This window comes from Contarinia nasturtii, unplaced genomic scaffold (genome assembly GCF_009176525.2).
Source record: "Contarinia nasturtii isolate CC-2019 unplaced genomic scaffold, AAFC_CNas_1.1 Cnas_scaffold_129, whole genome shotgun sequence".
NCBI lineage: Eukaryota > Metazoa > Arthropoda > Insecta > Diptera > Cecidomyiidae > Contarinia > Contarinia nasturtii.
The window spans coordinates 6,599,123-6,613,889 of NW_022197486.1; the positions used below are offsets into that span (position 1 = coordinate 6,599,123).

The window sequence follows — 14,767 nt, forward strand, 5'->3', positions numbered from 1 at the left end:
TCAGAAAAACACTTTCGTCTTAGAAAATGAAACAAAAACTGTAGCATAAAAAATAGCGGCATATTATGAAGAAAAGTGTTGATTTTTGGCATTTTTTGTTGTTGTTAGTTAAATGCCAACCATAAATATTTGAAAGAGTTTCTTCGAAATCTATTTAAAACATAAGTCACAATATATATATATTTATAAATTATGACCTTTTTGTAAACGGATGAAATGATTCTGGTATCCGTGTATGTTTCGGCGGCAAAAATGATTTCATCACCATCGTTCAAAAGAACGAATGAATTAGATTTGATTCTTTGTTTGTTTGACTTTTGATCATCTACGCTACAATCAATGCGTGTATTGATGCGACGCAATATGTATCGCGTGTGAAAGGGGCATAACAAATGACGATGAACATAAAATGCAAATGATTAATCAAACGATACGATGATTTACACTTTTACCGTTGATTCAAGGAGGTTTGTCTTTGTAAACAAACGAGTTACATGAAACTATGTCAAAAATCGTCATGCCATCATCATCTACAGCGGTTGTAAACCGAGTGCAATGTCTTGTGCGCGCGTATTTTTTTATTATTGCTTCAATCCAAAACGAGAGAAAAAAGCCGCTGCTTATTATAGTTTTTTTTTTGTTGTATTTAATTTTTTGTTTGTCGGTCTGAATGGGAATAGAAGACAGATGCTGGGAGTGCAGAAAAGAAAATACACAACGGATAAACATCGAGATAGATTCGTAATGAAGTGTGTGCATTTTGATGCGTCTGTTTCTCTTGTGTCTCGGTATTTAATGAGTTCGTATTTATGCCACTGGTGCAACTGTTGTCTTATACTGCTCTTTTTCACATCGTTCGCCCGCTCAGCAGCGTCGTCACACCGTTGTCGCACACCAAATATGCGTCATACTGTATTACATTGTTGTTAAATCGGTTGAAATGCACAAACAAAGACCTAATCCGGATTCATGTGTGCAATTCTCACAAAATCACTCATCTTCAGCCGTTTCCATCATCACTTCTTTTTTTGTTGTTGTTGTTGTCGTTGCCATAATAATGCATTATTATCGTTTACAACCGAAACATATCAAAAACTCTTCCGCTCACGTCGAACAAAAAAAAATTAATTTACGAGAGACTTACCTAGATATACAGAGAGGAGGGGTAGAGAGTACAGTACAGTTTACATAAATAACCAGCAGAATGATGGTTTTCGATCAAGCATTTCGATCCATTTTTCCGCATCAAAGTGAATGGAGCGGAACATTGACATCGCAAATTGACACAAATAACAAAACACTTCTTTTTTCACTCAATTGAAAGTGAAGTGCGTACCAAAAATGTACGATAAATATTTCCATTGTATTTCATAACCAATGTAATCAATGCGGATTCTAGAGCATTAACTTACCGTTTACATTCAGATTTTTAACCAAAACCATTCATTTTTGCATTTTTTTTCACTAAATTACTTTTTTTTTATCAAAAAATTACTTTTTGGCTGGAAAATCATCACTTCAGTGGCCAAATCATTGCAGCAATCATCAATTTGTTTGTTAATGTTTCAGATAATTTCATAAACGTGTTTCTCTCTTATCATAAGGACGCTGCTGTTCGAAATACATTATCATTTTTTTTTTTGGAAAAAAAACACATGACATTTGCAATGAGATAGATAGACTGTTCATTATATGTTTGCATCATGTTTTTTCTCTTGTAAAATATTTTAATTTGATATTTTGAAATAATGATTGTGTTGGAAAATGTGCAATCTAAAATAACAAAGGAAAAAATCGATTTTTTCTCTATACTTCTGATGGTGCACAATTTTATTGTTGAATAAACTCAAGGAATTCCATCCACTGGGTATTCAATAAACACGTTTTAAAGATTACTGATGGATATTTGTATGTCAATATTATCATCATCACACCATCACAGTGCATTTTTGCCAGACCAATCAAGCATAGAAATTATTCAATGAAATCAAAATCTCGATCATTCGTGGCTTACGTTTGTATATTGGTTGGCAACAACATTTTCATTTCTTCGTTTCCTATAGCCATGAAATGAGATCAAAATGTTCGACATTGGACTTTTTAAATTAAGATTTAGATTACTTAACCACACATAAGAGCTTAAACATTAAAAGAAAAGACTTTTTCTATAAATATGCATCTTTTGTATCGATTTGAATCATTTGCATTTTCATTATTCACTGAAAATCGTCGACATCTGCTTCGATTGCTTTAGATATTTGCTCTCGAAATTTGTACAATTTGAATGGTGATGTGAGAACGAGTGGTATGGTTTTGAATGATGTTACAATCAGTTGAGTTATATGAATTATGCCAGCACAATCCGACATAACCCGATGATGGCAATAATCATAACATACGCACACAACAAATGCTATTGTTGTTCATGCTGCAACGGAATAATCTTCGATTATTCTTCTTTTTTACCATTCTTTCCATCTGCGTTCTTTTTTTTCATGAAAAAGCAAAGTCAAAAGTGAATGAGCATTTGCATATATGCAGAAAGTTTTTTCAACCTCACACACACAGCAACTGTGGTGCAGTTATGAACTGAAGGTCACACTACAATTCAACTCCAATGTCAACGCACTCGCACATTATGATTATTCTGGTGCATAGCATATTATTTTCAATCAACATCCCAATACTTATCGTTCACCATTTTTTTAAGAGTGGCATGTAAACAATCATCAAACATATAACTCAATAACATGATATTTTGTGGGCGATATATATGACTTAATGAACAGTTTACATGTCAGAGATGAAAAGTAAGAAAAAAATATGATGAAAAGAAGGTCCGACAGCAAAATAAACATAAAAACAACTCAATTTGTAAATCGGTTCAATTTTATTCGGATTTAGCGTGAAGGAAAAGCGTGTTTTTTCCATAAAAAACCATATAGTTTTTATTTCTTGCCACAAGAGGCCAATTGATGCGATTTCCGTCTATTGCAGCATTTGATTTGGGTAATGAATTGTCACGGTTGCAAGAACTATAAATTTTCATTTAGGTTTTAGCAAAACAAACGTCTTTCACTGACATCATATACAACTTTCAAAAACATTGCATGTAAACAAAAATCCATGCCATGTGAAGTATGTTTCAAATACAGAAAAATCTAGAGATCGTTCACTAAACTAATGATAAAATCAGATACAGATAACGGAAACAAAAACGCATTAATTCAACATTGTAACAGATGTAATTTATCAGCACTCTCTGGGTCTAAATGAATATTTTCTTTGATGCTGCCAGCATAATGGAATAGAACAAATGAATATTCGTCATAGTTTTCATCTTCTTTTCTTTAGATAAAAGAAGAAAAAAAGAGACGATTTGTATCGAGTCCAATTTTTATGTGCACGAAAATCATTTTGAAATCTATACAAAATTCACAAAGAAAGAACGGAATTTAACTAATCAATTTGATGCTTTTGCTTTGACAATCTTACCATACACCGCTATTATGCTTCAATCTGTCAATATTCGTTTTTCAAAAAAAAAAAAAAAAAAAATGAGAAGTTATTTCGCTGTTGAAGGTGATGATAATATACAGTTTTTTCAGCAGTCGAATAAATTCGAAAATATTTATTATTGACAATGACAATGTACATTGCCAAATATGACCAATTATAAACAACAATTGAATTGCAATCGCATTATCGGTCGCAGATGTTCATTCGCTTTCTTCCTCAGTGAAGTGTATCTCAACACAAACATACCGCATAGATAGAATGGTTCACAAGAGGCTGATTTTGAAATTTAAATTACCGTTTTTTTATATATATCAACAGCACGATGAAAAAGTCGGAAAAAGTGTATCTGTGTATTACGAAAAAAAAACAACAACATTTTAATATAAACAAAGCCAAATATGTATAATCAAATTTAATGTGAAAAACAAAACGTGGGAACGGCGGCTGATTTGGTGAACCATTTGATTTGGCTGCGCAACGATAACACGGTGGCATTAAAAATAATTATATTACTATTGAACAGGTCATATTTGTTTATCATCAACATATGTCGCTTGTGTTTTTAAATAGCCACAACATTGAAATTGGCGGATCGAGTGGTTTAATTGCAACATTATCATCTTTTGCGATAGAATATTTTGTTTGTCAATAATGACATTGTCATTATTTTTAATAATTTAATTTATTTATAAAAACCGAAAAAAACGCCAGATTAAGCAATGAGAAACAAATAATTGCAAATGTGTGATTTTGTTTTCGGGATATATTGTATAAAAGGCGAAGATTTTCAATTTGAATTCAGTCGACAAAATGAAGACTATCATAAGTGTTCTGTTTGTAAGCATTGTGGCGGGATCGTTCGCTTTCCAAAGCGGTCCATCCAAACCCGCTGATAAGGATTTGTTGGGCAAACAAGCCATTATTTTCGAATTACTGCAACATCCATACCAACCCGGTGTCTCGATTTACAAACCCGAATATTTGAATATTGTGAATTCATATGACTTGGAACGCAGCTTGGAATTTTACAACAATGTGAATGCTGTTAAGGAATTTTTGCTGTTCTACAAAAAGGGATTGATCCCATACAACGAACTATTTTCAATTTACAACGATCTTCATCGTCAACAAGCTGTTGCATTGTTCCATGTGTTCTACTATGCTAAAGGTAAATCGTTTCAAATTTAATCAAACTAAATGTTTAGGAATTGACAACGGAATTATTATTGTAAAAGTGCTCTGAAATTTCAATTCCATTCAATAGTTTATTTTAACGAAAAACTTCAAAAAACCAAACTAATTATTATGATTTAATTTCGCAGATTGGGACACATTCTACAAGACCATACTCTGGGCACGATACAACGTAAATCCCGGTCTTTTTGTCTATGCATTGAATGTTGCCGTTGTGCATCGTCAAGACTTGGCCGGTTTGGAATTGCCAGCCATTTATGAAATTTTCCCACACTATTTCTTCAGCTTTGATGTAATTCAACGTGCTCAATTGTACAAACAACAAGGTTTCTATGGTGTTAAAAAAGTTGATGGCATTTACAACGTTGTTATTCAAGCTAACTACAGTGGCCAATACGTTAATAGTTATGAAGATCAAATGGTTTCCTATTTCCTCGAGGATATTGGTTTAAATGCATATTATTACTATTTCCACATTGATTATCCATTCTGGATGGGCGGCCCTGAATACAATTTGTACAAAGATCGTCGTGGTGAATACTATTTGTACATCCATCAACAATTATTGGCACGTTATTACATGGAACGTCTGTCGGTTGGATTGGGAAGCATTAAAGAATTCAATTGGTGGTCACCGATCGGTGCATACTATCCAAACATTCGCACATACTATGGACAAAACTATGTATCACGCGAATCTGGACACGTTATTTACCAAAATGGAAACTACTTCAACATTGAATATATCTATTCGTACGAACAACGTTTATTGAATGCCCTTGATTCGGGACACTTTTTGCTCAGCAACGGAACATACTTCAATTTTGCCTATCCCGGTGGCATTGAATATTTGGGAAATTTGATCCAAGGCAATCCAGACAGTTTGAACGTTAAATACTACAATTATTTGTACTACGTTTACAAGACTTTCGGCCAATATTTGGGCAAAGACTATCATGTTAGCGGTGAATTGCCAAGTGTTTTATACAATCCGGAAACAACATTGCGTGATCCAGCATATTGGATGTTCTTGAAGCGCATCTATTCATTTTTCAATAAATACGCGATTCAATTGAAACCATATTCATTGCAACAGATTAGTTTTGATGGCGTTAAAATTGATTCAGTTCAAACTGATAAATTGATTACATACTTTGATTACTTTGATGCTGATATTTCGAATGCAGTTGATATTGAACAATATCTGCCCGATCGTGTGTCAGAATTAAGACGATTCGGACGTCTTTCATACTATAACGGTGATGACTATGTCATCAAAGCACGTCAATTACGCTTGAATCATGTCCCATTCAAAGTTACTATCAATGTTGTGTCGAATGTTAAGGTTCCTTCAGTTGTTCGTATTTATCTTGGACCAAAATACGATGAATATGGCCATTTGATCGATCTCAATGAAAATCGTAACAATTTTGTGCTTTTGGATGCATTCAAATATGATTTGATCAGTGGTAATAATCAAATTATTCGTGAATCACAACAATTCTTTATGAATGTTAAGGATCGCACCTCCTATTTGGAATTGTACAAATGGCTTTTGTCGGCTAGTGCCGGACAAAAGGTATGGCCATTGGATAATACCGAAGCTCATTCTGGATTCCCGAACCGATTGATTTTACCAAGAGGCCATAAGGTAAATAATTGAAAAAAAAACTTGAAAATCACAACCGTTTTACTTAAATCTGTTTTTGTTTCTTCTTTTGTTCTCTTCTACAGGGAGGTAGTTTGTATCAAATATTCGTTCACATTTCACCGTACCACGAACCACAAGTTCCACAATACAGCACTTTTGATTCAGTCATTTCAACTGGCATTGGATCCGGCTCGAGATGGATTGACTCTCTTCCATTCTACTATCCTCTTGATCGTGAAATTGATGTTTATAATTGGTACTTGCCAAACATGTACTACCAAGATGTATTGATCTATCACAAAGTTGATGCTTAATTTTCTTTCCGGCCACTGCGAATCCCCAAATCGAAAGCAATCCATTTCTTGTCTGAATGGAAAATCAACATTTTTTTATATATCTTACAATTTTTTACAACTTTTTTTCTGTATTTTTAGTTTGAAACTTGATTCATTGAATAAATTTTTGATTATGCAAATGTTCGTTATTTAACGACAAAAATTGAACGTTGTTTTGTTTTCCTCTTTTTTCAGACGAAAAAAAAAATCTTTTCTTTTCTCAATTACTTGGAGCTTATTTTTCTCATGATTTATATGTGATTAAGTCCTCAAGCAACAAATAAACTTTATTTGATCAGTCGTTAACACAATTTCGAATCAAGTTTGCAGCAACATACGTTATTTCAGATGAATGCAATTTAAACCGTATTCACTTGGCGTTGTAAAATTTGAACCCAAATAGTGCACGATATCATTATTCATTGGCAAGAAAGTTGCACAAACAAAGTCAAGTTTATGTTTGTTAAATAAAAATAATTTTATTGCAGCCGGTTCTGGAAATATTAAATGAATCCGCGCAACCGGTTTGAAAACTGTCTTAAAAGTTCCAAAACAAAGTAATTTCAACGTGTGTTTCCAATTCGATCCAACAGATGCTAAACAGAAAATGTTTAGCTTTATCACCAGTGCCAGCGATGCTGCACATAGCATAAATACATTAATCACATTTGGGCGTCTCCATTCAAATATGCGGCGTTTTAAGCTTTCATTGATGGAGTCTATTAAAAATGAATAATCGCATTATTCATTATTGATTTGAATTCAATTTAACGGAACATTTATTATTACATACATGGCATGTAATCTCGATGGAATTACATGATTTTTCATGGGCGGGTTACGATTGAAACGACCAACTCAATCAATTTATAATTTGATTATGATTTCATGGGTGAATATCGTTAAATATCCACAAATATGGTCTTATTATATAAGAAATATCTCTATATATATATATCCTCTGCAGAAATATATTTGTACCAAAAAGTTGAAAAAAAAATAGGTTTTTACAATTCTGTAAGTCAAATTTATCGAAAACTTCGAACGAAGGAGTGGATTACTTCAATGGCGCATTTTGCGCTTATTTACCGAATTCTAGGATAATTTCGTACCCATGTATTTTGCAGATAAAATGTTTCTTCCAGATTGTTTTCTTTTAAATTAAAATAAATGTTTTCGTGTTTGTTTATCAATAAATAATCAACCATGTTTTTTATTTAATTTGATAAGATAAATAATCAACTATGTTTTGATGCACGTGTCTTTTCAATGTTGTTTTATTTTTATTTTAATTAAACTTTCAGTTAACACGTTTAGTATCGGTTTTCTTCAGAATGCTATTTTGTTTTGGAACACATTTCAACCTTCAAAGAAATAAAATCTTGTATTTAAGTCGGTAATTTTAGTAACTTTGGTCATGTTTAATTCAACAGTCAGTTAATAAAGTATCTTGAAAATAATTAAGTTAACGTTATTTCATTTAGATTAGAGATTAGTTTTCGTAAAAAAACATTCTATAAATCAATAATATTTATTTCCAACGAAAAAAAAAACGTGTAAAATGAACAACTGAGTTTTTTTAACACTTAATTTAATGTTTGGATAACATTCGGAGTGATTTCATAAATAAAATTCGTAGATTATGTTAACACAAACTCATTTACAGCAATCCAACTTTATCCAGGTATAAATCACAAGCAAGCAAAAAACTTTTTACATAAATAAGTGGTATCATTGACCCGAATAAAAATGCATCAAAAACTTTTGAAATAAAAAATTATCCAAAACTACCGGAATATTTCCAATATTCGTGTGCATTAAGGATCCAGCTGTTAATGTCATCGAAATATAATATGGTTGTAAGTGTAAAAGACTGATGTGTAAATGTTTGGCAACCACACGCACAAAACTAAAATGGATCACGAGCACATCGGGGGAAAGAGAGAGAGAAGAATGTGAATAATATTGAAAGTTGTGTGTATGCATAAGAAGAGAATGATTTTAATTTGATTGATTCAATAATGTAGTAACGATGACGAGTAATGACCCTTTGCTTTTAGTTTCCGTTCAAAAAATATATTGTGGATATGGTGATCACACATTTTTTCGTGAGACCGGATATATTATTTCCTCAAACATCTTCCATCTAGATGAACTAATTCAGCGCATAAATGTGTGTTATTCGATGCAAACCACAGTACGCAAACACACATATGAAAAGAAACAAAAACAAACATATACACAAAAATGTCAGCAAAACTATGCACTGCACACAAAATCAATGGACAAATATTTTGACTGTGTCTGTTTATGTTTAAGAAAATTGACCGCACTTTCAATTCATTAAAAAAAGGTGGTTTTTGTTTTGGCATTTTCGATCATCGCTTGTGAGTCGAATTGATTGGCAATGCACACACACATTATGCAACGATGACAAAGTTTATTCGACCGAACACACACCTAGTGACCAATTATTATTTTCAGTTCAATTACAACGTCAAAGGTTTTCATGAAATGCGACTGTAATTATGTGATTGAAATTGAATCAAAGGATTTTTCGATCGAGTGATTGTAACTGCACGCACACACACATATACAATCTATGAATATTTTGAATCGATTGGTTTTTTTTGTAGTATTTCCTTGACCAGTTCGAAACAAATTCAGAGTCGGTGTTCGTCTTTCGCAAGATAAAATGTTTTCTCACATCATTTTACGAGAATGTGCAGCACCTTCAAGCGCATTCAATTTGAACGAGTCAACATAAGTCAATAATTTGTTAAGTGGATATGAACTAATTACACGATGATTGTATATAATGGAAAGTTAGAGACATTATGACTTAAAAGAAGCAACAACAAAAAAGAACCGAGCAAATCAGAAGTTCAGAAATACCAATAAATTGGCTTTGGGTGCTTTTTTCTTGTGTACTATTGTTTCGTTTGTATATATGTATCGAACATTCGATGCGAATGGGCTTTTTGATTCGAACGAAATTCGAAAAGAGACAATATTAATAGAATAAATTGGTGTTTCCGTGCCCTCTAGATACATATGGCAAAAAAAAAATTGCTATGTATTGCACGCCACGGCAAAGACCTAAATCATATACACATTTTATTTGCCATTAGAAGTGTATCAGATCAATTGTATGACCAGAGGACTTTGATAATCTTCGTTTGACCAAAAGGTTTGATCACATATGAAACCTAATGAAATGGAACACTTTTCCTCTCCCTTTTTTGCACATCGTCATTTATATCCTGTTTCCCGTTCTACTCTCCCCACCCACCCGTCCAACAAAAGCGACATAGCTTACTTTCGTTCGACGTGAGTTTTAATGTTGCACATCTGCTTTTATATGTATGTTAAAGAATGTTACAGGTTGTGTGTGAATTTAACATTGTCAAGTACTTACGGTTCGGGATGGTTTTTTTCTCTCTTTCTCTCTCTTCTACATCTCTGTCGCATGTATGTATTTTGACTGTAGAGCAATAATGCACTTGGGCATTTCTGTATATACATCTATTCGAATACACAGATAGAAAAATAAGCATTAAGCACGACCGATACTTGGGCTATGCCGTATTGTTGTAAACTCTGCACTATTTCTCTCTCCTGTCTGTCACATGGTGTTTGCTCTTTATGCGATTTACTTTGGTTATTGTTGTTGCGACTGGAAAATGTAGCGTTCTACTCCGTTGCCAGCCATAATTCATCCACGAATAAAAGAAGAGGCTATTTCGCTATTTTCCTTATTTTGTTATGTTGTTTATTTTTTTTGTGCGCTTCTTTCTAGGTATCATTTTGTGTTTGGTACATTCTTCATGCTAATGTCGTATGTGTATGCGTGCATGTGTCATAACCAAAGTGCTTTTATCATAAAAAAAGTTTTATGCTGAAAGAATAGGCCAAATATGATACTCCGTTAAACAGGCACCATATTCAGCAAGTGTGTTCTCGGTTTTCTTTCATCTCAGAAATGGAAATGCAGAGAAGACGAGAGAAAAAAGCATACACACACAACAGTCGTGCTCTGACTCATTCTGTGTGCTTCCCTTTTGCGAGTAGCGTGTGATACTATGTAGCAACTAAAAACTCTCGACGTTTCGTGTGACACAAAACTCTATGCCTGACGCGTGCAGAATCATATATTTTCACCTAAAAACGTTATAAAAACCCTCTTCTAACCACTCTTATTGCCACTTTGCGCGCCTAAAATGTAAATAAAATACAGATATTTCGCAGATATCACACAGTTTGTGAAGAATTGTTGGAAAAAATCGAAAAGAAAAGGGAGAGAGAGAGTGAATGTGTATATGTGAAACCATTTGTCAAAAAGTTCAGTTTGATTTCATTTGGAAGTGATTCTATTTTGAAATTCCGTGACGGTTTCCAACTGCGTCATGTTGCTTAAAGTTAGTATGGAATATGTTTTCTCTGGTGGCCACCCTCTTCAATGTATAAATCTTATTATTGGTGTTTGATGCGGTAATCGTTGAATAAACGTCCGGTGAATGTGAATTCCAGCAATTTCATAACTTTGCGGTACCATTATCAGAAATATGACATTCTTATAACGTACAACACCAATTTCATACACATTGAGAAAAACACTTTCGTAAGCATGCTTTCGGAAGTTTTTCCGATGCCATCACCGCTGCTGGTGCACATTTTACTTGTTAAACGAAATTCTACGATAAATTGGATATTAATTCGATGCTTTGTTGTTGTTACTGCTGCTGCTGCTGCTGCTTTGATTTAATAAGACACAAGCGCCAATATAAACAGATTACGTCAAATTCATCTAGCTGAAACGTTAGTGACAATGTAACTCTATAATTTTCAAAACGAAATACCTCACGCAAGGAGACAGCTTTTTATCTACTCGTTGAAAACCTGAAATTTTTTATAGATCTTAATAAACGTATGCTTGAAAATGTGAATTGAACAAAAATCATTTATTTTCAGTTATCTCAACGAAATGAAACGTTACAGATGCTCACGCATCGCAAATAAAATGATCGCTTCAATAATTGTGATTTTATTGTTCATCGAACATTTTCCATTCATATCAACTGATCAAATGGTGAATATAAATAATTGTTTATTGATTTTATACATTTTTTTATTAACAATACAATTGTTGGCAACGTTATCAAGTTGAAGAGAGTTCAAGCGGCTGGCTATACAATTGAACGACATTACATAACTACAGACGATGGCTACATTTTACGACTTTATCGCATTCCATCATCACCAAAAACCGTCAACAATTCAAAACACAATAAACCAATACTATTAATGCACGGACTGACTGGATCTTCTAGGGACTATGTTGTTTATCCAAACATTTCGCCGGGTGAGTACGATTTGTGAACTTTGTCATGTAATAGCTTTTATCACATTAAAATCCATTGCTCGAGAATAAATTGATTATGGTGATAAAAAGAAAATTTGGCACACAAACTGTTGTGTGCATTTCATTCTTTTTTCAGCATTGGTTAAAATAATTTGATAAAGACAATAAATTATTTCAAATAAATGAAAAATGTGCAATTGAAAAGTCCGTACTAAAAAAAGAGTATTAAAACATTACCAAAAGTACCGAAAGTACCAAAAAGAGCACCGACAAACATACAATGGTAGAAAAATGAAAGAAACAAAATTATGGGAGCGTTTGTATGTGTCAGTTTTTTTTACACTTTCGATACTTCTCGGTATTTTCGGTAATATTTTAATACTCGACGGTATTTTGGTACTAATTTGCCCCTTGGAAAACCTCAAATGCTAAAAAACAGAATGCTTTCAAGACTTTTATAAATATTTTTTGTATATTAACGGAATTCCGTTTTGTGCGACATTTTAGTAATTTATCTTTTCGATTACTTGGTGTGAACAATCGGCAAGTGACTGAAAATAATGTATTCAATTGTTGACGACATGCATAATTACTGCTGTCTAGGCATAATTAAGAATTTTTCATCGTTTTATTGTGGCGTTTTTAATTTGCAAAAACGCAATACATCGAAATTTATTAATGAAAGTTCGTAGTTTAACTTGGTTTAACTGGTTCCATATGAATTATCAAAGGATGAAAATATAAAAAATAGTAAGATTTTTCTTTTATTTTCAATTTATTGGGTGTATCGATTAATTTTTACCGTTTTTTGGGTGAAAATCTATATTTATTTGAATAACAAAATAAATGAGTACATTAACCAATGTATTGCCCATCGTTAGCTATGACTTCCGCCCATCTTCTTGGTAGCTTGTCGATTCCGCGTCGAAAGAATTCCTCATCTTTTGAGGCTATCCATTCATCGATCCATTTTCGCACTCCTTCAAGATTTCGAAACGATATCTCGGACAAACCCATTTGCATCGATCGAAACAAGTGGTAGTCAGAAGGAGCAAGGTTTGGAGAGTACGCGGGTTGATCAAGCCGATCCCAACCGAAGTCTTGTACTTTTTTTTTAACGATGTCTGCTCGATGTGGCCTGGCATTATCATCGTGAAACACAACTTTGTCTTGTTTAGACGCTATCCGTGGCCGTTTAATCTTCAATGCATGCTCCATTTTGATTAATTGCATGCGGTAGCGTTGGGCTGTAACCGTTTCACCTGGTTTTAGCAGCTCATAATACGACACCTTTTTGATCCCACCAAATGCACAGCATGACCTTCTTGCAATGAATGTCTCGTTTTGACTGCGATGGTCCTGTTTGGCCTGGATTAACATACGCTCCTTTACGTTTGGGGTTGTCGTAATAGACCCACTTTTCATCGCCAGTGACAATTCGACTCAAAAAACTATGTTTTTTGTGTTCTTTGAGATGTTCTCTGCATGGAGTGATTCGTGCTTTGAGTTGATTTTCGTTCAGTTGATGTGGGACCCATTTTCCTAGCTTTCGAATCTTTCCCATTGCGTGTAAACGTTCACAAATGGTTGATTGAGAGACATTTAATTCCAATGCTAGTTGTTTTTGCGTTTGACATGGATTTTCATCGAGTAATGCTTCCAAATCCGTATCTTCGAACTTTTTTGGCTGACCTGGTCGTTCTTTGTCTTCCAAATCAAAATCACCACTTTTGAATCGTTGAAACCATTTTCTGCAGCTAGAATCTACTGGAGCTTGTTTACCATAAGTATCCGAAAGCATTCGTTGCGCTTCAGCCGCAGTTTTCTTCGTATCAAATAAGAAAAGGAGAGCACTTCGGAAAAACATTTTATCGCGATCCATTTTGAATTGATAAAAAAATAATGACACTGTGTCGAAAATAAATCTTTCTGCTCTGAATTAGATTGGCAAATGTCACATGTACAAAATGCAATTGGATTCACCTGTCAAACTTCATACAAGTTTAAGTGGCGACATCTAACAGTCAGCGGTAAAAATTAATCGATACACCCAATACGTACTCAATTCTTCGCTCACAAATCAAAATAGATGTGATCAACAGAGCATCTTGATTTGCTGCTGCTCAGCATATAGCTGAGAGCTGAGAAATGCTGAACTCGTGCGGCTAACGCATACGAAACGGATGCACGATACATATTCCCCTATCGCTTCGTATGTGCTGCCGTTGACGCTATTGCCGGTACAACGTTTACACACTATACCAGCGAACATACGAAGTGAAAGGGGAATATGTATCGTGCTTCCGTTTCGTATGCGTTAGACGTACACTTTCAGAACATATGAAAGACTGAGAGCAAAAACAGCACGTCGCATCTCATCTCTTGCTTTCACTTACGTAAGCAAAATAACGAGGGATGCGACGTGATGTTTTTCTCGCAGCTTCTCATATGTCGGTCGCAACACAATTTCAAACTCAACTGGTTACTAAGTTTTGAGTTTTGAATTGAACGACCAAACAACTGTTTATAACCGTTTAAACGGGGAGAATGCATGTGTGCGTGTCATCCGTTTCGTATGCGTTAGCCGCACGAGTTCAGCATTTCTCAGCTCTCAGCTATATGCTGAGCAGCAGCAAATCAAGATGCTCTGGTGATCAATGAAATATAATAATGATAGGAGGTAGCTTTTTTAAAGTAAAAAAATCC

At 34.0% G+C, this 14,767-nt stretch overlaps 2 protein-coding genes across 4 annotated transcripts in view; both read left to right on the forward strand.

Annotated features, from left to right (window-relative positions):
- The window catches only part of LOC116348247 (lipase 3-like), a 36,935-nt gene that overhangs the window by 19,994 nt on the left and 2,174 nt on the right, over positions 1 to 14,767 (forward strand). The window contains exons 1-3 of one of the 3 annotated variants that reach the window (XM_031779169.1): positions 8,338 to 8,383; positions 11,671 to 11,788; positions 11,863 to 12,061. In XM_031779169.1, the coding sequence (XP_031635029.1) occupies positions 11,684 to 11,788; positions 11,863 to 12,061 (304 nt within the window). In that variant the 5' untranslated portion in view covers positions 8,338 to 8,383; positions 11,671 to 11,683. Of the gene's footprint in view, positions 1 to 8,337; positions 8,384 to 11,421; positions 11,518 to 11,670; positions 11,789 to 11,862; positions 12,062 to 14,767 lie in introns of those variants that run through there. The other 2 variants (XM_031779177.1, XM_031779162.1) reach the window with 2 other exon arrangements.
- Positions 4,310 to 6,839, forward strand: LOC116348237 (larval serum protein 2-like). Its single transcript, XM_031779152.1, has 3 exons — positions 4,310 to 4,687; positions 4,842 to 6,364; positions 6,448 to 6,839. Exons 1-3 carry the CDS (start codon positions 4,330 to 4,332, stop codon positions 6,676 to 6,678), a joined length of 2,112 nt encoding a protein of 703 aa, XP_031635012.1. The 5' UTR covers positions 4,310 to 4,329; the 3' UTR covers positions 6,679 to 6,839.

Coding starts and splice junctions, on each gene's coding strand:
- LOC116348237 (XM_031779152.1), top strand. CDS start 4,330: ATGAAGACTATCATAAGTGTTCTGTTTGTAAGCATTGTGGCGGGATCG. Junction 4,688..4,841: donor TGTGTTCTACTATGCTAAAG/GTAAATCGTTTC, acceptor TTAATTTCGCAG/ATTGGGACACATTCTACAAG. Junction 6,365..6,447: donor TTTTACCAAGAGGCCATAAG/GTAAATAATTGA, acceptor TCTCTTCTACAG/GGAGGTAGTTTGTATCAAAT.